The 27,506-nt window shown below is 41.7% G+C and overlaps 1 protein-coding gene across 1 annotated transcript; it reads right to left on the bottom strand.

The window, feature by feature from the left end:
• Window positions 1-1,497: 1,497 nt before the first annotated feature.
• On the bottom strand, window positions 1,498-27,506 carry LOC107191078 (MAGUK p55 subfamily member 6). The gene is made up of 8 exons (XM_015580030.1): window positions 27,413-27,506; window positions 20,219-20,334; window positions 6,796-7,095; window positions 5,028-5,264; window positions 3,950-4,424; window positions 3,147-3,481; window positions 2,393-2,467; window positions 1,498-1,675 (listed from the first exon to the last, which is right to left on the bottom strand). Exons 1-8 carry the CDS (start codon window positions 27,504-27,506, stop codon window positions 1,499-1,501), a joined length of 1,809 nt encoding a protein of 602 aa, XP_015435516.1. The 3' UTR covers window position 1,498.

Below are 27,506 nucleotides of genomic sequence, written 5' to 3'. Positions count from 1 at the left end.
GAAAATAGGTTAATTGAAATTCGTCTTGAACGCTCGATAAACTTTATTTTCATCCGTGTGTCGCGAGACATGTACCGACCTCTCGCATACAGAAACCTCTGCGTGTCCTCTGCGTGCATACGTGGGTCAGAGCATTAAAAAATAAAAAGACAACCGTGTGGCGGTGGTGTGTCGCGTTCCTTACGTAAAATACCCGTCTAAGAAGGCAATATCTCTTTCGTCGACATAGTAGGTCTTTGCCGCGGTGCCCTTACAGGGCTGCGCTATTAAGGCACTCTATGCCAGGAATACGTTCATCGTGCACGAGCGGTACAAAGAGGATCCATCGAGTACATAATAATAAACAATATTTTTCTCTCTCTATATATATATGTATATTAAAAAAAAAAAGAACGAATGTGTCTCCTGCTTCAAAATCGCAAATAAACGCACGTACATGGATGCAGGCTCTGATGGAAATTAAAAACTAGGCGTACCCTAAAAGTAAATGGACGGCGGTCTAATGCTTACTCTCGTATTCGACCCGTTCGACACCACTTCGCTTTTCGATTATGAATGCGGGGAATGTATGAAAAGAGAATTTTTTTTGTTAGAAAATGTATACAGGGTTTTCCTAAACCTGGTCTACGTTTTGAATGAATACGAATCGAACCGAACGTAATCACGGAAACACCTTATTTTCTGTTATTCATCGCTAAACGAATCTTTACTTATACCAGATAAAACTTTCCCGACTCCGTTTCTTACAAAAGTGATCTCTAAAAGCGGATATTTCTATAAAGATATTCGCGGCCTACTCATATCGATCCTCCATTTTCCATTCTGTGTGTTTCGTGGAGAGGTCTAGGAAAAGTACCTGTATAGTTCGTTCAAAATGCAGCCAGTTTGTATGTTTTTCGAGGGACTTCTACGCAATGAATTTTTCAATATAATAATACATCGGATTCTGTCGGGGCAGAACGGGTCGTGCATGTGTCGTAAACCTAAAACAACGTAACGTAAATGCTATTGATTGTACTTGCTAGAAACGGCAATGAAAATGGGGAGGGGGTGTTTGTTGCCTCTCTGACGATCCTGGACCTTCGTAGCCCGGACGTTTCTTTGAGGACACACGAAAATCAAACTTGGAAACCCGAAACAGCATCCTGTTCCAGTTCGACAAAATTATTCGTGTTCCCCAGTTTCGATCGAGTGTACTATTAAATTATAAGTGTCTATACAATCGCGACAATGTACAACACACGCTGGACTCTCTATACACAGTAGTACGATCGTAGAAAAGAAAATTCTGTTGCATTTGCACGACGGTATTGCAAATACGTTCGCACTAACGATACACTCTCGGCTTGTTAGAGCCTCGGGGAGAGAAGTCTAAGGGCTACGAAGGCCACTGTCCCGTGCTCCACAGGCATCAGTGATATTCGTTTTAGCTCGTTCCTCGCTAGGTGACGCGAGTGGTCTCTCTGGAACCGTTTCGACACTTTTCTTTCGGTTCGATTTAATAGATCCAGTTCACGGGGACCCATTGGTGTTCCGTGGCCAGGGAGTCCAGGGCGGCGATCACCTGTCTGAACGTGTTGTCGAAGTCCTCGTTCACGATCACCAAGTCGATGTACTTCTCGTAGGCGCGCTGAAGAGCCGCAGACTCCTCCAACGTCGACTTCAGATCGTCCTCCTATTGGACAGACTTTCGATTAATCTTCGGAAACTTTAGGGGACTTTGGGTGCAGTTTAGTTCCTTTTAGTGTTTGCTGTCGTACAGTGAACTCTGTCTGTAAACACGTTCAATCAGTTTACTCGAGATGAAGTGACCGTCTTCGAGATGACGAATGCTTTTTCCATGCATCGTATGAAAGAAATGGGCAAATATGAGAAACAGAGTTTACAAACAGAACTTGAGTTATTTTTCGTGTTATTTTAATGTGCCATGACTACCTGATAGTGAAGTATCGACACGTTCGCTACCACTATTTTGTTAGTGCAATGTATTTCTTCTATATACGTGTGTCACAGGTTTTTTAAAAGTTGTTTATGCAAACTTTGAACGGTTTCTTTTTAATCTAAATACATGGATGTTACGCTATTAAAATGCGTGAAATTGCTTCTCAACCAATCTAATAAAATGGGGATAGATGTGCATCGATCTCGAGAGAAATTAGCTATCTATGTATACATAACACTGAAGACTACGCTAATTTTTACTTCTTATCGGGAGACTACAAATATCGTCGATTTGAAGGTCGTAGAGCTTCTATCCCCACCATACAAGGTTGGTCCCTTCTTCCGGTCTTTCTCGTTGGGCTTGATTCAATTCGCTACGAGTACGTTTAACTAGCAACTAAATACCGTGCAATCATTATACAATAACGAACACAGTTCATGCAATACAAACCTCGTACAACGACGCAAGGGACTCCAGCGTTCTGGCCCTCCTCGAGCTGTATCTGATGGAACTCTGGCGGTCAAACTAGCAGAAGCGAACATCAAATACATACGAAAGATTAAAATAAAGATGGCTACACGAACTCTGAGGGGGGGGGGGGTGAATGAATGTGAAAAGAGCAGGTCTGAGTATTCGAGAAATGCAGACGAAAAGAACAGTCTTCAAGTCAACGCGAATGGCAACGTACAAGAAAGTAGTAATTTCTTGGGTCAAAACACGATCGTTGGATGGTTTCAATCGAAACAAAAATGCATGCGATTACAAAATTACAGTAACTAAAATTACATTTACACAACGACGGCAAACAGAGACTGGCAGGCAGGGGATCGATAGAGATTATATTGTATTGCCATTTTTCAAGTCTTTTTTCGTACACTTTTAGGGTAGTTCCTTTGTCAAGACTATTCGGTAATTGTACGGGGGAAGCAAACTCTGTACAGAAAGAACTAGCTTATATAAATGAAATAATAAATGTACTCGGGATGTCACCGCGCTGTAATTCCTACTGATAACGACCCAATACGGTCGCACAGATGTTTCTCAACTGTTCAAACAGTTAATATACGTAATCGAAGCAAACGACAAGTGTGTATATCGATCAATTTTACTCGTAGTACAATGTAACTGCATTCTCGATATCAGTACCGAATTCGGTATAAGAAAGTACAGAGAAGCGGAACGGAGTGATACGTATGGTGGTTACCATTAAATTTCGACTGCTCGCCCCGGTCGACCTTCCGAGGTCGTACAAACATTTCAGTTGCTCCATTCCGGGCGCAGCTATGAAAATCACGTAAGGCATGAATTCCGTGCTATTGTGGAGTATCTTCAACGCGGCTGGACTGCAATCGAGGACGCACATTTTCCCCGCTCGTATCAGCTCGCGCACAGAGTCCAGCTTCGTTCCGTACAAATGGCCCCCGTGCTCGCCGTACTCGAGGTACCGGTGCTCCCTGATGTCCGTTTCCATCGAATCGCGTTCCGTGAACCAATAGCTCTTGCCGTCCTCCTCGAGAACTCTGGGTGGTCGCGAGGTATCTGAGTGTACAAAAATATTTTCGGTTAGACTGGAATTTATGCTCTCGAGGGAAAATATTTGCTTGGCAATATCGCTTCCTCCGGCCCATAGATAGACAAACTATTCAGATTTATGACTTCGATGAGCTATATTCAGCGAATTAGAGAATTATTATTTTCGATAAGTTATAGTTGCTGTATGCTGTGGCTATTTTCGAGTTCACAGAAGAAAAATGAGCTGAGTACATAGTGTGCTTAAAAGATAGATGTTAACACTTATGGCGGAGCATTGGTACACTGACGAGCAAACTTGATAAAGAGTGGCATAGAGGCCTCCTATTACTTGGTCTCGAGAGTAACTGAAATTATGCCGAATAACTTGGTAAATTTATTTTAAGTACTGAGAGCATCTGAGGCTCTTCTCAATTCTATCCTGATGAAGGTTAAAGCGAATACCAAGCGTCACGTGGAAGAATAACAACAACGTACATGGGACAATAGTGCCAAATTTCTCAGGATCGCTGTTTATTAGCCTGTTCTTCAATGTTCTGCGACCGACCCCCCTAGGTCCAACCAGGGCCAGAGTTTTGCGACGAAACGGCGGCATCCTAGCGACCTCCTCGTACAGGAGCAGTTCTGCGCCGTCGAATTCGCCGTTCGACTTCGACTGGTACATCTTTCTCTTCTTCTTCTTGGAGATTCTGGTGCCGCAGATGCTTATCTTGTGAACGAAATCGGCCTCCGGCGGCACGAACGCTTTTCTTCGTTCCTCGAGCTCCAGGGACGGGATCAGACCCGGCGGACCGAGACCTTCCCCCTCCACCCGTCTGGCCTGCCACCAGTTTGGATCCGCTTGGTCGACGATCTGCAACACGTCGCCCTTCTGGAAGGGCAGACCGATCTCCCTGCACGGCAGCAACGTGTCCTCAGAGGGATCGTAGTCGAAGAGCGCCCTCATGTAACACTGAAATGGAAAATGTAGAATAAGTACATAGTAAAATCCTCGTAGTCTAAACCCTAATTGCGCGCAGAGTCGGTGTCGAGAGATTTCTCGCAGGCCTCGACCAAGCGTGTTCCCGAATAGGCGCGCCATTACGTTCGATCGTAAAAAGAAAAGTCGAGGTGTGGCGCCGACCACATTAATTCCGTAATTCACGACTAAACTGTAAACCTTAGAACGCCCCAGTGTTTTTCAAATACACTTTTATATCGCCTATAAACATTCCAACGTCATCGATTATAAATCGAAAACTCTTTTCTGCTGACGGGCGGCCATTTTGCAAAAATTCACCTCGAGAAAGTCGGAACAAAGTGGTTCCCCACATAATTAAAAATGGTTATCGAAAGTTTCGGGTTTGAAATCATGATATTAAGAATTTAAGTATCCTAATTAAGTAACCTTAGGAATTTAAGTATCCTATCTTAACAGGCCTCACAGCTGGAAACATCAAACTTAACGAGCATCAAATTGGATGTTCTATTTCAACGGCGAAATATTGTTTTAGCAATGTATAGGGTAAATTATAATATAAAAATTCGAAGATACCACTGTATCGATTCTACTCACCGTCGATTTAACAGGTCGATTCCCATCACTCGCGATTCCAGGCGCTAATTTCAACGTGAGGTTCTCCTTCGCCTCGTGAATGGCTTCCTGAAGCTCCTCGGGGTTCCGTACCTGTTTTCCGTTCACTTCCAGTATCACTTCCCCTGCTCTCAGGAGCCCTTGCCTGGCCGCCGTGCTACCGCCGAGGATCCTGGCGATTATCAAGTTGCCAGATTCGTCGACCTGCACCGTGAGACCCTGGCCACAAAGAGAGACGAGTGAAAATAAACGCTTGTTCGGATGATATACGTTTGCTAGATGCACGGTTCTTAGAGGAACAATAAATGGTACCCTATTACGTACATCGAGCAGAGCGGGACCGTTTTAAGGAGTGGACGCTTAATGCCTGATTATATAAAACATTGTGCTGGACCATTGGAAAAGTTTTCGTATGTCTTTGCAATATCCACGTTTAACGATTTTACGGTGAAATTGAATCAAAGTAAAGAGGTACCAATAATACATTTACTAACAAAGTTTCTGTTTTTGTACCCTGATATGTTACACTAATGGACCTTGAGAGGTCTAGGATTATGTTATAGTAATAAAAAAATTATTGGTCTGTAGTTAGAGGTTAAATATACCCAAATTGGAGAATTTTTCTAATTTTTCTAACCATTTCATTTCAAATTTCTCTCTCGGTTTTCGTCTACTGTCCACGGAGACACACCAGAGCCTCATCCGGAGCACGTGGTGGCGGGATCGCGACGATAATAAACGCTCCGAATTATTTACGAACTGTGCAACCGGCATTTCCGTCTTCGCGCGCGAACTGCGTTCGATTCTGAATGGGAATTCTCTCACGTGACGGAATGGTAAACCTCTAAAAACAGACGGACCGGCGTTCTACCGCGAAAGTCGGCGCGAAAAGCTGTTCCTTTGTTGACTGCCGTGTACGCGCGCCTGCATTCTCTTCATCCGCCGTGAATTCGCGAGTAAACAAATGGAGAACAGAACAGCGCGAACACGAGGGAAACATTAACAGAAGAATTATTAAACTCTTCGTCTTACAATGATCCGCAGGAGCTCGGTCCAATCATTTTTTAACTGTATTAGCCAGGGGGCAGTTCTTTCCTTGAATGGAAAAAACGTGGGTTTGGTACTACTCTAGAAGAAAAAAAAAATTGGATTTCGCCCCTCTTCCCCTAGAAGAAAAAATCGGACTTTGCCCCCTCGTGTGAATTTTTAGGAAATTTTAATTATCTTCAGACGCGAATATCTCGGGGTTAAATGATCAGAATGGTATGGCTATTAAGGGCGTTGGATTTGCTTTTTATACTCTATAAGGATATCGAAAAAAATAAGGTTAATGTAAAGAAAAAATCAGAGACTTAATACCGGTATTATGCCCAGGGACTAAAACCGGTATGATTTTGATACCGGTATTATGCTAGTAAAGGTATACCGAAATCGATATATTACCGAAAACCGAAATAAATACTGGTATTTTTTTCGGTTTTTCTATTGTATACATGTCAGGGACTTCTACCAAAACGTAAAATACCGGTATTTTCGTATTTCGGTTTCTATAAGGATTACAAAGGTACAGCCGTAAAATACCGGTATGATATCGATATTTTACGTTTCGGTAGAAGTCCCTGGAAAAAATAAGATAAATATAAAGTTCAATTTTGGCAAAACCGAACATATGGGGATATGTCATCGGCATAATGGGGACATAAACCATAATGGGGGAACGCAGCTTAATGTATTTTCGACAAAATCTTACCAGAGGTTCGTCAGGATGCCTTCTCAGGCCGACCATCCTCATGGCTTCCGTCCTCTCGTTACTGGGCATCGTCGTCTGAGGCGGTGGTTCCGGTTTCGACGGCGCCTCTTTACGTTCGACGACCGCGTCGTGCGTCTCCAGGAGCGCTTTCAGGTGCGAGCTTCGCAGCAATCGCGTAAGTTCCCGCGCGTTTTCGTCCCGTGAGACCCGTAACGCGTGGCAGACCTCGTCGACGATGTCACAGACGGACGAGCATACCGGTTCCACGTGGAGCGGAGGATCCTCCAGACGCTCCTGTACCTGGGAACAGAGTCGGAAACGCCCTGGTGATTCCGGGGATTCCTTACTGAAAACTGGTTTCTGGTGGTCGGATCAACACACGGTTTAGAGTCGCGACTGTAGACGAGTCGACGACTGGGATATCTTGTGGGGATCTTTTGGAATACTAAAAAATCGTAGCGTAATTATACCTTTGACATGGAATTTGGCTACAAGGGCTGATCAGGAAATCGGAAATTTTCTGTACACTGCGTGGCATAACTATAAAATCACCTTAAAATTTTCAATCCTTATGTATTGTGGTTAAAAAAAAAAAGAAACACCTTTTTTCTAGGGAATATCATCTATCCTCATCGGGGGAAATATTATTTTTCAACACGATTTATTTAAGTACAATATATAAGAATTGAAAGGTATAGGATGGGTTTATTGTTATGCCACGCAGTGTATGAATCATTTATTATTAATGTTAACTTAGCCTTAAAATACTTTAATTTATCTGGAAGACAATCTGTGCCATAAAATCTGATTACCCAATGCTAGGCTTACCAAACTTTGGAGTCGTTAATTACCTAGATATAATTACGTATATACACGTGTATATATGCATCGACCTAATAATTCCTAGAAGTAAATAATTTATACCGAAATGTTTTCTAATCGTTTACGAGTATTAATTGAATACTTAGAGTTGAGGAATCAACCTTGAATGCATATTATATTTGGAAATATGGAAAAGGTTAACGTCAGCGACCGATACAACCGGGACACGAAGGTTCACAGATGTCTGCTCGACGCATGCTTCTTCGAACACTCGTGCTCGTTCTACTACGGTGGTGTTAGTCGAACCTACAAACAGTGAGCGGCTTTGAGCTGTTGCCAGTTGTGAAAGTCGAAACGGGTTTCCGCATTAAATTCACCGTACGAGGAGCCTATGGTTGCTCTTTGTCCACTTCGTAGAGCACAGAAGAAAATGAGTCTCTTAAAACTCTTACGGGTTGGATCAACGATTTCTACAATCGCTCGTCATTAAGGCGGACTCAACTTTCCAGCCATCTCGAGGACAATAATTTGCAATAGAATTTGTGCGGTTAGAACTATTGCGAATTTTTTGTATTTTAACTGGAAAGTCGTTTGGAAATTTTTCTTTTTAGTTGCTGATTACGAGCACTAAATGTCAACTATGGCCCCGTTTGGCGAATTAAAAACGAGCACTTTTTCCGTTGATTTGTTCACCCACCAGTGTCAAATCGTCATTGTGCAACGATGACCCAGCGTCAACGAGGTTTGATTGGATTAGCGTCGTTCGAGCGTAAGGCTAGTGTACTCTACGCTGAGCCAGCCAATACACAGCCGTTTACAACAATGGAACGGGTGATTACGAAAGTGGGTCGGTTCTCGAGCGCTTCGTAGCCACCTTCGAGAATGCTTAATACCTGAGCCTCGTCGACGGGGAACGCGACGTATGCACGCGTGCATGGTCTTTCAAACACGGCGGAAAATTACGTAAACAACCATACGGTTATCATGATCAACGATGTACAACGTGTCTGGTGATTCGAAAAACAAATCCAGTATGTTCATCGTTACGTAACTCGGGATCAATTGGAAAATATTAGTCGAAATCCTTTGGAATCGTAATCGTTCGAATAAAAAAAAATGTAATTTAATTGAAATTTCGCTAATATTGAAGAATAACAATTATCCGAATGACCATAATAACGTCGATTGTCCCAAATACCGATTATCGGAACATAGAACGAGTGACAAACGTTTTGCGAAAAAATGATTTTATATTACAGCTCAAACGACAGTTCAATATTCTAACATTAAAGTAGTCAAATTATCTAGTCAATTTAGGATCCAAATCTCGCTTGGTTGAATCGATTTCTCAACATAGTCACTTTCTCTAAGATAAATGGATGAGGATTCACCTGCATCGTAGAATCGGCTGATCGTTGAATTCTCGACGGAAGAAAAACGGGCCGATAAATTACTCGAGGAATCCATACCGATTTCACAAGCATTTCTTCGAATTACTCGGAATTACTCCACAACGAGAAAAAGTTCTGAATTACGAAAACGATCGAATGAAAGTGATCGATGCGTCGTTGACAAACGATTTTCTACGTTTCACGGATATTCGTCGCGATCCAAGCGCCACGGAAATTGCTCTAAGAAACGATCGAAGGTATTCGACTACTCGCGGCCTCGATGAATCATCCATCGAATCATTCGCCTGGATACATCTGCATCGCAGATGAACGAGGCTATTTTCACGAACCGTTGCGTCGCGACTGTACGCTAGTTGCACCGTCGTCGATCATGGATCACGACGGCGTCGAGCGTTGAAATCACTGACGAGTAAAATCGGTCGATCTTCGATAAGAGGGATCAAAAGGACGCAGATCACTCGACGATCTACGGCCACGTTGGATCCATTCTGCGTTATAAATCTTCGTCCGACGTGCGACATCAAAGAAACGAGCTCGCCAAGCGCTGTGTGCCTTGCCACGAAGCTGAGAAAACAAATTCTGTGATTTGTGGAGATTGTGCATGAATGTTGAAACTTAAAGGATTATTCTTCCCGCTGCTCGACCTTCGGAAACATCGTTCTGAGGGGATTATTTCGTAGTCTTTAGACAGACAGACATAATTCTGTTATTCTTGAGCGATATGAATTATTAGACACGCCAGGGAATAATGTGCCGTCAAATTTATTATTGACATTGATTGAAATACGAAAATATGTCCAACGTTGCTGTACAAGGTACTTCTGGAGGAGTATTAACAAGCGAACAGACGTGTAGAATATCAAAGAAATACCTGTACTAATAATTATCATCGTGGAATTTTAATGACACAGATTAGAATGTCGATAATGATGGTAATTTTGGAACCAGTATTTGATTCAGGGAATGTGCCAGTGATTATGAGAGTGGTCTAAGACAAAAATTAAAAAAAATTGAACGTATCACTTATTTGGGGTTACATTGATTTACGTTGCGAGAATATGAAAGCATTTTTGCAGAATATTTAATTGACTTAGGCTATTTTCATAATTACCGGCATATATATTTCAGTCACTATAGTTACATACGGTGGTCTTGGAAACAGTATTGTGTTTTTTTTATACACAGAATGAAAGGAGGAATGATTTTATACCAAAAAGAAATCGTAATGGTCTATCTAAAAAGAAAGTGCACCAATGCACTTGTTAAAAAAAGTTCATACAGTTGGAAGATAGAACTTGTTAAACAATGCAAAATCTACGATTTTTTCTCTAACGCCCTTTGAAATTCAGCTGTATAGCCTAGTTAGAATATTTGCTAAGGAATTGAATATACAAAAAAAATGTTTTTGCAAGTTATCTGGCATAAAACGGGTCATTATGTGGCATAAAAAATTTCTTTGCAAATAGAGTAATGAGAGAGAGACTTGAAGGTCAAGTTAATTCATACGATTACGTAGTATTTGGTAGCCACACGACCTGTGGCTCACGTTGATCTGACTTCGAATTTCACTAATTTACGCCCTCCAACGACACTTAATGACTATATGCGACACACCGTTGAATCAAATACGTATAAAAAAAATATAGAATTCCATTTAAAAAAACTAACTTGACCTTGAAAGCTCTCCCACTATTCTACCTGGAAAAAAATTACTTATACCATATAATGTTCCCCTCTACACCAAACAAATTTTGTAAGAACCGTTTTTTTTCCATATCCATTTAAAAAGGACATCCTCTATATCCGACACGCGGTCTGCATTCGTTGCCTCGATGAATTCACGGAATGTTAGATGGCCACGATATCCAAGGTCGAGGTAAGTCAAAATTTCACTAGTTTCATAACGAACGGAAAACGAGTCGGTTCCCATTACGACCGTTCCTACTTCCTACTCCATGTGGAACGTCGAGCTGCACACACAGGTATTTCTCTACATGTCGCAAGACGGTTATCATCCCGCGGCCATTAATAACACTGCATTCGTCACGGAAACAACAACAGTAGCACACGGCCGGTGTTCAACGAACGTGACACAGCCTATCATAAATTCGCTCGTTCTCCCGTAACGTCCGTGAAAAATGGTCCCACGCGACGAAGATCGTTGTAGCAGCAAAAATACCGATCGAGTCGTGGTTCACGTTCGTTACGCGTTGTCGACAACGAGAGCACACACGTTCACACGTCATCGCTGTCATTTCGAGGCAACATCACGATTCACCGAATGCTTTTCAACGTGCAACACCACAGTCTCGCCATGTGGAGATCAATAAATCCGTGGACGCCTCGTAATCCAGCGAGAACTCACCGATATCAGCCTATCCTTCGAGTGGCCTGATCGTGATTGGGAGAAACAATCGTATTAAAAAATTATTCACGTGTTCCCCACTTGGATCACATGGACTTTGTGTCATAGAGAAACATGTCTCGAGTATTATTCAGACGATCGTACACGCTCGACGGTCCTCGTTCAAACGTGTAACCTACAGAGAACCTTTTCCCCGAGAGTCCTCAAGGACAGTTGAAACGACCATCTTGAGCTCTCCCTACCCAAGTTACGAAAACGTTCGCGTCGAGTGTTCCTCTTTAGCGAAGCGACGAGAAGCTCTTCGAAAGCCTTAACTTTCACCATTCAATTCGTCGATAACGATCATCCGATACATATACTAGGAGTCAGACATACTGATGGGATCGAGAAGAATCACAGATGGTTGATCCCTGTTCCAGGATCTAGACACCAGATGATCTACTTAACATTTTAGCTACGGCGGAACTTTTTGGGAAACTGTACCTGCTGTATGGTGTTCGATTCTTTTCACTGTGATTCTTTATAATTAGGTAGTTTCCACTATTGAGCCATGTTTAAATATAAATAACGTACACGATCTTCAACGCGAGACAAACAAGTGAGTCACTACAGTGGCGTATCATTTAAAACTGTCACTTAGAGGAAACCCACTATACTGGCGTATAGTAGCTAAAAGGTTAAAAAGACCATCTATCCAACCAGAGCTCGTGGTACCCAGCTCGGTGAATCGAAACAATCCTGAAACTACACTTCACCTATCCGTTCGCCACCCACAGTTCACCAGGACCAACCAAGCCGGTCGGTCCGTCGCTTTCTCTCAGTGGACCTCAACCGAATTCCATCCTCGACTACGCGGAGACTCTGCAATACTCTGTACACTCGAGGGACCAGGTGTTAATAAAAAATCACCCGAAACTATCTGACTTTTCCCGCCAGTGTCGCGCACTATAGCACCAATAAACGTTAAACAATCTCCAGGAGCGATCGAATGGATTTTCAGTCGAGTTCCTCCAGGAACGGACGATGATCCCGTGGAGGGACATGTGTGTGACTCTTCGTGGATCACGGGTGTTCTCCCGACTTACTTCGTGTAGATTAGAGACGGCCTAGTCCAGAGGTCGCGCTCGCTGTCTCAGGTAGAAGACTCCTTTCTGGAGAACCGAAGTGTTTCCTCGTCCTGGAACAACGACTGGTGCTCCACGGGGGCAGGAGCGTCCGTCGCGCCAGGGATTCTCTCTTGGTTATCGATCAGTCCAGGGCCGTGAGCGTGCACACACGTTCGAGGGATACGTCTGCCTCACGGGGGTAAAAACGGCACCCAGGGGCTGAGGAAGGGTTCCGTTTCTCTCTGTCTCTGTCGCTCACCTCGGGACCACGAGCCACGGAGCGCGTGTGTGTTGCTTAGGTAAGCGGCGTCAGAAAACTGCCGCGCCTACTGACGTTTCTTTCGGCCCCCACCTATGCCGTCCGTCCGTTCGTTCGTTCAGGCTGCCCGAGCGAAACAGGTGGGGGCCCTTCTTCGGACGCCACGGTATGTGCAACACTCCGCTACGCTGCCGCGCGCAGGGCCGTCTATCCGATTCCCTCAGACCCATTGCCTTCTGGCAGCGTCGGGTTCGAATCGCGCTCTGGACGATGGGATATTTGACTCGTGATGCGTTTTAACCCCTTGCCCTATGATTTTTTTGACGTCTACAGTCTCATGGATTACATTGTTATTATTATTATTTATTTAGAATTGACTAAGACTAGACTTGTGAATTATATAATTTTTTTGAATGAGATAATATGTCCCTAGAAATTGATTCGTAGTTTTAACTGTCTAGGACGATCCATTTTGGAGTCACCTGTAGGGGATCAGATGACCTGGTTCCTATACAGCAGGTGTTACCTTATCGATCTCCTCTTGTAACGCAAATTGCTCAATTTTCCCAACAGCCCATAATCTTAGAACTTCAAACTGAATTCTTTTTCTGTAACATCCTGTAGGTTGCAAGTTTTTGCAGATTCGTTTTTCCAGGTAGATCAATGGGTCATTGATTCAATAGCTGTAGAATCTTCAGGAAGGACCTAAAGATTTCCAGATAGATCAATGGCTTGTTGATTTGAAAGGTATAGAATTTTCTTATTTGTAACATCCTGTAGGGGGCGTAACAAATTACCTGTTTAACAATGTCTATATTGAAGAATATACCGATGTTTACACAGGATGTAACTATGTAAGCGTAAACGTGCGTCGTTACAAGGAATGTCAAATATCCCGTGCACCTATCCGAAGAGGGGATGGAGGGGGTGGCCTAGTACTTAAACATTCCGTTAGCGTTCGTCATTCTTGCATGAAAGTGTACGCACTGTTCGCCAATGCGCGACATTCTTCTCTCTACCTTGAAAATCGTTTCGTGATTTTCAGTTTCAAATTTCTCGACGGTGTTTTACTTCTCTATCGATTTTTAGGATGAATATCGTTACCTGTCTGAGAGATCTATGCAAGTTACGCAAGTTTGTTCCGAGGAAAATTGACGAGTATAATAGCGTAAGAAAAAAACATGTGGTTTGCAGTCATTGACACCGATCCGTTTGTCGATCTTGTGACACAGCGAGACCCTTCTCAAGATACACGATAATCCGTTACACGATACAACGGGATCGTATAGCCCCGGCGTTAAAGACAACCATTGTCGATAGGTGGTTCGTGAACCCCAGGTTCAATGAACATCGATCGAAACGTTTGTTAGAATCTGCTGTTTAAATCGAAGAATCCTGTATCTTAAGGATTTCTAATCATTGCACTATGGAATTTATCGAAAAATGTGTACGTGCCAAACAGAATAGAATAAAAATTTCTGTGAAGATTAGTATAAATTTTACTTCACTTTGGTTCCAACGACATCTTTAATAAAGGAAACAGATACTTTGACATTATTTCAGTGCAATAAATTAACCTACAGAAATCTGAGCTTGCATAAAGATCTGAAGTTTATTAATCACCTATCGTCATCATATTCCAAGTTACAGTGAACTCTAGGATTTTCAGAGGCGAGTAATTTCAGAAAGAAAAATGAAAGACGAAATATTAAGCAAAAGGAATTAATTTACTAAAATAGTTTTCAATCATTCTTCAAGTAAAACCTCCCACTCTCACCGTTGTTTCGAATCATCTCCGTTGCTCAAATTATCAAATCTATTCTTAAATTTTTAAACATATTGAGAATTCATAATAGAAAATTCGAGCTCTGTTTTCCCCAAAGAAGGTTCACCCAAGTTATCGATTGTTGAAAATACGGGCGATTACGAGTAAAATACGTCTGACGCGGACGGGTTATTCTACTTGAAAGTCTTCAACCGTTTTACGATTTTCTGTCATCCATTTTAATTTACTTCATTCATTAAAATTTAACTAGATCATCGATCGATCCTGTTTGCAGCTGACAATCGAACAGTTCGAGTAGTATAATCCATCTGCGTCAGACGCATTTCACGCGTATTTCACCCGTATTTTCACCAATTAACCCTCGGAAGGCGGGTGGTCTTGAACGAACACGTCAGACGAATGCCGGATCATTTCGACCTATAATAAAATCTTATAAAATTGTATGTACACTATCAAGTTCATATATTACCATTTACATATAACAGCAAAAAAGGGTAGAAAAAAATGTACAAATTCACTAGAACACACAGAAAATAACGATTATAAAATAACAAATAACTTTCTTTTCCTCGATTTTCGTCTTAGGTCGCCATATGCAATCGATTCTGTGAAATTGTCCCCTATTTTGTTTAACACCCTGTACAGACAGTGGAATTTGGCGCGTGGCGTTCAGGAGGTCTCGATACGTCACTGTCACCTACACGCGCATTGGATGTCGCACACGCGCGCTCCTTCCATGTTCCCCTCCCTATCACCCGATTACAAAGCCGGTTGGAATTATATCGGTGTGTACAGGCGAGTATATACACACGCAACGCGTCTGGGGCCTCGCGATTTCTGCGAACGTCGAACGATGACTCCGCTCGCGGAGACGCCGCCTCGAAGTACAATTGACCGGGTTCCCCGAGGTCAGAACCAATTACGGTGGATATCAGCGAAAACGATTTGTCAATCAAGACCCGACGGATTATTCACGAACCTAACCGAGACCTACACCCTGACTTCCTGCCGTCACGTATGTGATTCACCTCTTTCGTCTTTTCTTTTAGGCAGGAAATATGCCTTTCTTCTCCTGGCTTCTTTCTATCCGGTTCTTCGCTCTTTGGACATGGTCAGGCTCACTTGTTGCCTTCGTTTCCAGAGATTTTTGAAGCACACAATCCCTGGCCACATTAATGTGACCACTTGGAGATTTTATTGAAGAACAATCTTTTTTTCTCAGTGCTACCAGTGCACGAGAAATTATTGTCTCTATTTTTATTAAACATGCCACCGTACTTTTTTGACATTGGAGCAATTTTGTCATTTTATGCATTTACTCTGCTTTTGTCTAGTATGCTCGGTATAGCTTAATAATAATTAGGCATACAAGTGCATATTTTCAAAATGAAATAAAACACTTAAGGGTTAAATAAGTGTTGTCCATCGAGCTTTAAGATCCTACAAAAAATGTCAATTTCAGACTTTCAACAATTTTGTACTAGTTATATTTATAAAACAATAAATGTTCTTGTTTAGGAAGTCAATGTTTCTTCGCATAATTTAATGACGCCGATCACCGGTGACTATCATGGCAGTCAATGTGTTAATTATAGAACTTGGGTGACTTCTTGATAGATTTACGACACTACTAAGACCCCATTTTAGCGACCTCTTCCCCTCTAAATTGAACATGACTTAATTATGTTGAAAGTGTGAACTTTAAATTCGATGTTTGTTGTTTCTTCAAAAGTTCACTGGGTCCAGATGATTTATTCTTAATCAGTTTAGACGGAGAGACAGTATCAGTGCGAGTTTCTCGACGCATTCCTCCCCATAATTCACTAACGTGTCCTATTAATCTAAATTTTCGTATTACTCGAGCGACCTTTCCTCCTAATTAATCACAATGAATGATGTTCTGCTCGGCTATTAAGATGCTCCCCCAGGCAAAGTTGACGTTGAACAAACACATCTTCCGTTAGAACTACAACATATTTTTCCAGACAGTGACGTAAACACGCTTCCTCCCCCTTTAATTAACGTCCAACAAATAGGAACACTTTTCATTTTTTGCCTGGATTGCACATTTATCGTTGTATTTTAATCAAATAATAACATAGACAAGTAAGTCCCCAGTCCCTAGGTAATTGAATTATGTCTTAAAACTTTCCTAACGTCATAATTACGCAGTGGATTTTATGCATTCATAGCCTTAGGGTCTGAGATATACAATAAAGGACAAAACTTTCATTAACGACTTTTCCATTTTACTCTTAACCCAATAAGATACTTGAGAGAAGAAAAAAATTCCCATATTTGCTCTAGTCTTAATGAATTACTTTATAAAATGTAATTACATATAAAAACCCGTACTCTGGTCATAACACAATTCTAACCATCCTAAAGGATAGTCAACGCTTCTCCCCATAAGTCGTGTCAATACAAATCGTACCTACAAGAATATTTACTTTTTGGGGTCAGAGGAACAAAAACTTCACACTTTGCTCACAAGCTCATCGCCAGATTTTCTGGTCCTGAGTCAACAACCCAATTTTCCGTATCCATCGGGGTCCGTTTTCAAAGGTTTTCGGGCAAAAACTACCATCACGCCCCGCCGTGTCTGTCATCGATTCCCATTGTTGCGTACCACCGGCATCGGGGGCCGGAAACGGACACAGCACCGGCTTCTTAACGACGTTTCGACACCAGCCGGCCCTTCTACCTGCCGAGCCCCCGATGGCCAAGGTGGAATGTGGGCCGGACAGGTGAGAGAGGAGAAATGTGTGAACGGGCCCTAACGTCGTCGAGGAAGCGCAACCGATCGGGACAAGATAATTCGAAGCGTCCCTTCGATCCCTCCATAACACTCGTTCCAAAAATCCCAAGGGACACAGTTTTTAGCCGCAAATACCAAAAAAGAAAGATCCTAAAGCCCTTCAAATGTTAGGTCAAAAATTAGAAACTGAGAAATTTTACGAAATTGTCGATAATTGTTAAGCATTCCCGATTTCTATCTGTTCTGAGAATTCGAAGGACACCTGGAATCGTTGTCTAAAGTCTACACTGTAGACTTTTCGAACCCTATTCGGGGGCAGTAGATATTTCAGATCCTAATAGAGTCTAATATTCGACAAAAAGTACCTATGCTATCTAAGAGGATTTTCTTAAAATTTTTTGGAATAAGAGTTTTATATTCTAGGCTTCCAGAGATCCTAAGAAACCGTGACAATTCAGCATTCCCAATTTCTTTCCATTCTGATCATTTCAGAGACTCCTACAATCGTTCTAGTCCTTTCAAACCATACTAAATGACAGTAGTTTCGACGAGAAGTATACAATTCATAATGATTTTCTCAAGATTCTTTGGAACGTTAGTTTTAAGACCTGTGACAGAGACAACTTAAAAATAGAGAATTCAACGGAGACTAATTGAGAAGGTGACTCTTGTGTTGCGTTATTTTTCTTCCACGGAGTCGCGTTATATAACGGATGACGAAAGAAGATGTGACGCGAGACTGGCGTCACGGAGGAACCGTGGAGACGACGAATATTTTCATCGATGGCTGAGAGGCGTTTTGCTCGCGTTTCCGCGCCTCGACCGAAATAATGCGTCTGTGATGCAAGCAGCTCCATCGCAGCGAAGAGAAAACGACGCGAAACGATCCGAAAATTTTCGATCATGGACCACGTGATCATCCACTGTTTTTTCCGTTTAAACGCACGTCTTGCACATTCCTCCGCGCGCCGCGGGGTTTCGTTTCGGGAAACAGTCTTGGATTCCGTGGAAATCGGAGCCGTGCTCGATCGTCGATCGCGACTGTGTTCCTGAACGGTTCAGGGAAAACGAGAAACGACCGTGGGTGTCCGTCGACAGGATGTTTTAACGGTCCAGAGAGGGAAATTGTGTATCGAAACGTTGCGTAGAAAATCATGATTTTATGTGTATACCGAGTTGTAGATCGTAGATCGTGGGAAATAGACTGAACGTTATAGACGCCATACCTAGGTGTTTACGACACAATGAAATACTGTGTTAAAAAGGTTTTGGAGATCGCTACTGTGACGGAAGAAAGAAAACTTTATTTTCGAGTTTTAACAAAATTCGAAACGTCACTCCAAAAAGTATCCGATTTCGCGTGAAATAACTCTAACACTATTAACAGCTAATTATATGTGTATGAAAAAGTATTCGAAAAAAATATGTCGTATTGACTAGCAGAGCGATTTCAATATATGATCCTCTAATTATTCCGAACTGTGTACTTTTGTGGAGAGTAACTGCTTGATTACGATAATTTCAATGCTTTGTAGTTTGTCGATGAAAGTGTAGTTTAAAATGCCTTGAATAATTCCTGGTGGAGAATATAAAAAAATGGGTTCAAGCAGAGATGGGCAAATTCGTTACCTAAATAAAAAATTTCGAATAACGAATGAAAGATAAAAAAGTACTTCGCCATTTTTAATAGCATAACTGTGAAAATTTCAATTTTTACAATAACATAATACTTCTTCTCGAATGAGTAGACTCTTGGCAAACAATTACTTCATTTCATTAACTGTTCAAAGGTCAGGATAACGATCCCAGATACTGCTGTTTTTCACGAATAAAATTGTGACCAACTCTGGGTTCAAGTTAGGAGCAAATTTTTGCCAGTTGGTTGAGGATGACGCGTGGCAACGGGTTCCCCTTTCATTCTACGACGATCGAGCTACAACACGATGGCGAAAATTTCACTGGACCAGAACCCATCGTAAATGAAACGTCCCTCTCTCTCCCTCTCGTTCTCGTAAAATCGAGCGGTCGTAGTAAACACGTGGAGCGTGCACATGTCTCTCAGATCGTACGCGCAACGCGCGCATGCTCCGGACAGTGTGATCGTATTTGTTTATTCGCATTTCGCCAGAAACAACACGTCGAGGGTCATATCGACGATTAATTGGACCGAAGAGTAGGAAATTGCATTCTGTCTGCCAGAATCAGTGTCTGGTTCGTATTTTACATTTAAAAATAAAGTTCTTCGGAATATTTGTAATATCTGCCGGTGATTGCGAAAGTGGCCCCAGTAAAAAATCTAAAAAAATTGAACATATCGCGTCTTTGGATAACATCTCGACAATAACAACTCATTGACTCATGTTGCAATAATATGGAAACTTTTTTGCTAAATATTCAATTATTTAAAAACAACAGAAGAAAGCAAATGGTATAAGCTGTTTGACAACAATTATTCTTTACATTCATCAGGAAGTGGAATTTCAAGGAAGATTCTTCAAATACGTTCCAAATCTCAAATTCCACTATTATATACTCCACCTTCTATTAATTTAACACACAATTTTCCAATCAGTGTACTCCATCCCAGTTCTAGTCCAATTCTTTCCTCACTACCCTCACATAACAACACTAACCACTAACTATAATTCACAAAAGCTCCCTTTCATCGATTTTCGTCTACCACAACAAACTATAAATATTCTCAGCTATATCTTCTAAAACAAACTTTCCTCATAAATAAAACTAAAATTCAATCACAAGGAGTAATCCACCGTGTTATTCAACGTGATCGTTATCAGACGTGACTATCGACATCTCGCCAGTTCATTTCCCATTCGGATCGCTGGACGCAGGATCGTGGTTCACGTAACCACCGACAGAAGGTTGTAGAGAAGTCGTGCAAAGAGTTCACTCACCTTCACCAGAGAATTCACGACCGGACTGTCCAGCAGGCCCTTGAGGAACAGCAGGTCCGTGTCCTCCGCCACCTTGCCCAGCTCCTGCAGGTTGTCGCGTACGTGCATGAAGGCGGCTGGAACAGCGACCACGCACTTTTCCATAACACTGTGACGACGACTATCCACGTCGACGACGACGGGGCAACGACACTACGCCGGCGGGACGGGCGGAACCGTGAAGGGGGCGCAAAAAGGGGAGAAACGAGACCGGGGGCGAGGGGGTGGGTGGGCCGCGGGTGTGGCCATCCTCCGGCCGGATCAATATTCGGGTAGCCACAGGTGGGTACGAACCTTTGGTACACGCGGCTCCCTTTCAGAGTGTGATAAATCGAACTGGGAAAAGTCGTCGGCGAATATGGAACGCCGCGTCAGAACAATGAATTACAATAATTCACCCCTGACACGTGTCGTGGATATTTTTTTTTTTTTTCAAACACGTTTTGTATGATTTTGAACATTTTATCGAGGATACGGTATGTTTTGGTTGGTTGTACAATTCTTTTGGTCCTTCTTGGGGATATTGATTAGGTGGAAAGTTGAAAGAGAAGTTAAGGTGGGGGTGAGGAAAATTAATCGTTTAGAATCTTGAAGCATTGTGGAACGTTGTTGTGAAGATTGATTGAATATTCTGATCCATAAATTAAATTTTTGAGTGGGTTTCTGGCTGGAAAATTTTTGTGATTTCGATTATTTTATCGAGGATACGTTTTTGTCTCGGTTCGTTGTACAATTCTTTTGGTCCTTTTTAGGTGTATTGATTAGCTTGAAAGTTGAAAGGGAAGCCAGGGGAGAGATGAGGAAAATTAATTTTAAATAATATAGTGCTCGGGGCATTGTGGAACGTTGTGGTGAAGATTGATTAAGGATCATGATCGATAAGTTAGACCTTCGTGTGGGTTTATACATGGAAAATTTAAGTAGTTCGAGCAGCGAAGTCGATACTATATACATGAAGTTTACATTGAACTCTGTCTTGGTTAATGTGAATGAAGATTGGATGAACTGTAGATAATAATTGATGACAGACCTTGCTGCACAAGGTTGAATAATGGAACGAAGCAGAAAATAGTAATCTACGGGGACTGTAGTACCTACGTCTTCAAAATAATGTGAAGTTTCTTCATTATAGACTTCTGCTAAGAACGTAGTAAAACATTATACTTATACCTTAGCCATTCATTTATGAGAATTTTTAATAAATTATAATATTATTATATTTCAATAAATTGTATACTATTAGGTTGTTGCACACGAAATGATCGATTCATTACTAACACATGATATTGTACTGACCATTGTACGAATTTTTTAGACAAAGTAAGATTAAATAAATTCTATACACGTTTTTCCTTAAACTACAAGAATAACATACATGTCATTTTCAGTATATAATTATTATACTGAATTTGAAGATGACTCTTCAAAGACACTTTTGGCTGCTATCTTTCCGCGGAAAGTTGTAGTCACTAAATAGTATTTTTTAGTAAAAACTTACATGCATCTTTATAAAATTTATTCATGAATTCGGTTCAAATGTCAATCTTCTAATGCACGTGGAGGAAATGGCCGAATTTAACTGAGAATGATTCTCTACCTTAATTAATTTTAAAATAAAGAATGAACGTTAATAATTTTCATTCATAAAAGCAGTGTCAAATATATCTATCAGTAAAATCGCCAATTTCACGTGCAACGACCGAATAGTTCATTCCTACAGCAACACAAACAATTACATAACCAGGACAGACACAATAATATAGAGCAAGCTCAAGGACGGAGAAATTATCGTCTTGCTAACAATTTGGTTAGACTACTTAAAGACATAATTCACGGGTACCAGAACTAATTAGACCCGCGTGCACTGTACAGACATTTATCGCAATTTTTCAATTTCGTTTCGACGATGTTTATATAATTCCTTCTCCTGATTTCAGTCGGGCCGGTCTAAATTTACTGAAAGAATCTCCGAAAAAAAAAACGATTTATTGTTTCGGAGCAGATTTGACGGTGGCATAACGTAAGCTGTGTCGGAAGAGCTTTTTACGATGTTTACTTCTCAGAGATGGACCGCGCACTTGCGTTTCGAGGGCTTTCGATAACCAGCTGTCTGCTTGAATACGTACAAGACGATAAGCGACGTCGTCGACGTAACGGTTGCATGATAAATGCGTTATGAAGGTACATATATCGGTGCACGGAATTGACCACAAAAGAACTAACAGCGTATCCGCGTGTATCGTCTGTCACGAGCGAGCCTCGACCTATTTCTCACCGCAGTTTAGACTTTTAATGGCTTCGTAAAAGTATTTGCACGGATCTAATAATAACCGTCATTTTTCCTTCTCATAAATTGTGGGAGATAAAAGAACTTAGAACTCTTAGAGCAGATGGTACAAGTGGATCCTCAGTTATCCCTGTTTTAAATTGAAATGTACAAGACAATAGGAAATTATTTCGACGAGATCGAGTTTGTGCCTTGGATGGGGTTGTTTCTCTTATCAACCGAGAAAGATCATCGAAAAATTGGTGTTGGATGGATTAACTACCAGTGCAAGAGGTAGATAGAGAGAGTAACTTCCAATTCGACGATATTTCGTTGAAGGTTCGGTGAAATACGGGGATATAAAAGCGGAGGAATAATATTGATGCACGCGAAATCGACCAGAGAAAAAGAGTTTCATCTCAGGGCTCCTCAAGAACCTGGAATTCCAAACTCGTTCCCGAATAACTTAATATTTCTTCATAATTCCGCGGAATATCGTCCCGTCTACCTGGGATTCATCGATCAGGACGTTCGAAGAATAGACAGCCGGAGAAAATCACGATCGTTTCTTTACATTTTCCCCAGACTGTTTTTCACGCGATCGAATAGACGACGCCGATTATAAATAGAAAAGAACCGTGCGCGGTTTGACGCAGTTTGCAATCGTTGTTTCAACGCTCTTTACCGTTTTCGATGTGATACAATTTCGTCCCGTTCACGGCGTCGATGCTGTCCAGCAAACGACGATCCTCCAGCTTCTCCTTCCTCCCGAAGAAAACCATCTTTGATGTGTTTCACGAACAGAGTACTTTCTCGTCCAGTTGATCGCTAGATCTTGTGTCAGATCCACTCGAACAGGATTCACATCTTCACCGATAATACAAATAAACTCTATCCCCCTTATAGAAACTTCATATACCTTCTACATTATTTGTACAAACACCTTTCATTCAGTTGAACTAAATTGAAAACGTCACAAGACATCGATCGTGATCTTCTTTTATTTGGCCCGTCACGAGACCAGAGATATCTCACGTTCGTTGTAGGTCAGTTCCTCGAATCACTTGTTTTTTCTTCACGATTATGAATTTTTAACTATTCCTTGATCCACGTGAAGTGTGACTGGTCCAAGATTTGTGACACTTTTCCCTGTTTCATAGAGAAACACTGGAGTCAACGCACGATTTTCCGGCACAGATGGTAGAAGCAGCGTGTCTGTTGCACGACTGTACGTCGCAGTGAATGGGTGCGCTGTCTTACACCTGCCGGGACCCTGGGTCCCCGACTCGGCCAGGGGACTGAAAGCGACACCCCGTGGAGGTGACGGGACTACGGAGCTAGCCCAGCGTCGAGAAAGACCGAGCCACTTTTTAAGGGCATCACGACGGAGAAAGTGGATCCTTCTAACGTCACGAACGCTTCTCCGATGACGACATTTCGTTTCGTTCACGCTGTGGATATAATCCGTTCGATTGTTGACACGCGATGATCGCGTACATGCTGCGTTATTTATGTAACTTCAAAGATATACGTTGGTTTATCGTCGATGGGGAACTCGTTGCTGAACGATATTGTAATTCCGTCAGGATTTTGTTCGCCTGACAGCAGGAAAAATTTAAACAATTTCTGTATTCGACGTCTTGATAGATTAGGATCTCTGAATTATTATGCTTTTTTTAGGATTTGTTGTTTATCGCTCCATACATTCGCGTTATTGTGGAAATTCGGAGATTTGAATGTAACTTTCTTGTCGGGTGAAGTGTAATATATTTCTGATGAGTTTTGTAGTTGGAATTGTTGTTTCAAGTCTGGTAGCTTTTGATCTCGCGAGTATAGATACTTTGCCGATAGATTACTTGCTATGTCACTGGGAGAATCTACCAGTCATAGTTAATAGCTTTCGAATGATTGAGTATCGAGGGTTGTGAACGTAATTATTTATAGAAGTAATATTAATAGATAGTTTTCACGTCTTCAAACGTCTTCAAACGTCACTAGATATCTTCGAATGCTTTCGAACGCCTTCAAACATCTTCAAACACCTTCAACCGACTACGATTGTGTTCAAACCTTTTCAAACGTCTTCAAACATCTTCAAACGTCTTCAAACGTCTTCAAACACCTGCAAGTGTCTTCGAACGTCTTCGAAAAATCGAGTTTGAACTTCTAAATATCCTTCCGCGTCCCTTTTTGCTGACTCGATCGAAGAAATTGTAGATCTCTGGCAGTAGCGGGCGAAACGCGTGCTATCGTCGCCGAGGAACGATCGGGACTGGCAGGAGATTTCGTTTGTCGGGTGGAACGAGGGATCAAAGGGAGAGAGGAAAGCTATTCTTATTTTTCCAGACGAGACAGAACGAGAGAATCAGAGAGTCGGGGTAGGGAGCGCACGAGAAAACGTAAGCACCACCGACTGAAAATTGCCCGCAAGGAATCCCGAAGCTTCCGAGCCGATGGGGCCAGAAACGAACCAGCTGGTTTCTGGTAGAGGAGATTTGGAAGGGGGGCGAGCAGAGAAGAACAAACGAAGAAAAGAAATAAATGCATACGTAGTCGCCGAGATTTGGCGTCGTGACGCCAAGCGTCTGCGTGTCGACGTCAGCTGCAAGTGCTCCATTCGAACGGTTGACGTTCTATTTGTCAACTTTCATTCGAAATAGTACTAAAAACTATTAAAATACCATGTGGTGCAACGATTAATATACAGGGTGATCCCCCTAACGTGAACACCCTTAGTATCTCATTTGCTTTTGATTTGCAGAAAATTAATTTTAATAAATGTCCAAAAGTGGTGTCCATCACTTCGATATCTTTTTGCATATATTCCTTTATCGTAATTATTTTATTATTTAAATCTACTCTCATACATTTTTGGATTTTTCGCAATGAAGGTCATATTATTACAGGTCATTGGAATGGTCTTGATCTCAATTTTTACGTCACGTTGATAAAAACATGCAGTCCCGTTTAAGAAGACATCGTTCCCTTGAAATTTCGAAAAATATGACCCTCAGAAAAATGTTTGCTTATCATAGTATCTGTTCCTTTTAACCGAATAATACTCTCCCTCGCATTTTATTGCATCTTTAAAAACAAGTGAACTATTGAAGTTGCTCACGTTAGGTGGGACACCCTGTACAATGACAGATACCACTATGTTGTATGAAATACAGTGTTTAATGTATCGATCTTGGTAACGAACAACTATTTCCTAGAACCATTGTGTTGGATATGAAAAGGTATGTTATTTTACGTTACTGAAACGTGTGACGCGAGCACGTGGCAAGTTTTGTGCGGTTTAGAAGAAACGGTAAAAATAATTTTTTTTTCCAGGAAGGAGAAATAGAACACAAGGTAGCCATGATAATAAACGTTCGCACATCAGAGATCGTTAGCGTACAACGCTGGTTACCGTTTGTCAAATATTTTACGATTTTAATTATGTGTCTGGTGCCCGGTAATTTGTTTATTGTTTTGTTAGCTACGGCTGTCCATTGGCCTGGTTACGTTGCCTTTTCAGTGATCCCAGAAGCTGCTTCTTATCAGAACGGCCATAAAAGTCAGACGGTTACCGACCGTTGGCGTGGCGAAGAAGTGGAGAACGATGGAGAGGAAAAAAAATGAAACGGAGCGACGAGATATCTCAGGAATTTTTCATCAATTTCTCGAGAAACGATTGAAAAAACTTAATGTTCGCGATCCGAAACGTTGAAAGACTGCTTGGAAATATTGGTGGAATTCGTGGAAACGAATTTACAGAGAAAAAAGAACAATTTGGAAGACCAAGAAAAGAAGAAATTTCTGTAGAATAGGTGTCCATGAATGTGTCCAGGAAAAAAGGAAAGGATGGAAGACAAGCTTTTGTGAGAAAGTTTCAAGCTTATAACATTTCATTATAAACCTGACGAAAATTACGGTGTACCATTAGTATTAACTTTTGCTTAAGGTTGCAAGCTGTATGGAAGTTTTGTTATTAGCCTCATCGATCCATCCGAGTTTCTCTTCGCAGACCACGTGTATGGGTATCGATACTTTGTGTTTGTTCGAACTTTCTTATATACGATATAATTGATTTGATTGACTCTTAATTGCAAAACACAGAAATCGAAAATTTCAGGATAATCTTATACTTATGTGACATACTGAGTCGTGGTTCGAATTTTCTCGACTTATGGTCGTTCGAATCATATTCCAGGCGTGGTGTTGTGACACGTGGGTCAACCGCGACGTGAAAAGTGGAGCGTAAGCCCGCATCTGAAGTGCTTCCCCGGAAATCACGTTAAATTTAACAAGATCACAGCCAGTTCACTCTTAAGAAAAAGCATCTTTAAATTCGAGAGAACAAAACTTCTTCGAGAAGTCTTCAAAAAATCTTTTCAAAAATCTCGCGAAAACTACATCCTCGAGATTAGTATCCTCGATAAACTCGATCAAAGTCAAAGTCCACAATCCAACGAAGTGGCAAATGGATGCAAGTTAGATCTATAAACAAAAACTTCGTTAAACTTCATCAAACATAGCGCAACCTAACTACGAAAACAGCTTCTCAAGAGATAAAATTGATTTAACGTTCTGCAATAACCATAAGATTTCGAAATTTCAGGGGAAATCGAAGGGAGTCCATTGAAGCCTCGACTACATCGAACCGAGAACCGAATTCAGTTAAAGAAACCTCGGAAATAGAAGTTCAAATAAACGTCGTTAATCCCGCCGGAACCAGATCAAACGCGACCGCCCCGAGCAGTCCATTAAGAATTACAAAAAAACCAATAAATCGTGTGCTTCACCGAAGTGGATGAAAGCATCGTAGATACTAGAATCATCGCGCGGGGACCATCAAAAACCCGCAAAGCCAAACAAACGGGCCGTTGTCGGTCGTATCGACTCACCGGAAGTGGAGTTCAGATGAGGCAATTCTTTCCTGGGGATGATCGAGCATCCGCAGATGTCCTCGATATCCATCATCGACCTGCTGTTCTTCAT

The sequence above is a fragment of the Dufourea novaeangliae genome, unplaced genomic scaffold (genome assembly GCF_001272555.1).
Source record: "Dufourea novaeangliae isolate 0120121106 unplaced genomic scaffold, ASM127255v1 scaffold221, whole genome shotgun sequence".
NCBI lineage: Eukaryota > Metazoa > Arthropoda > Insecta > Hymenoptera > Halictidae > Dufourea > Dufourea novaeangliae.
This window is presented reverse-complemented; position numbering and strand designations above follow the sequence as displayed.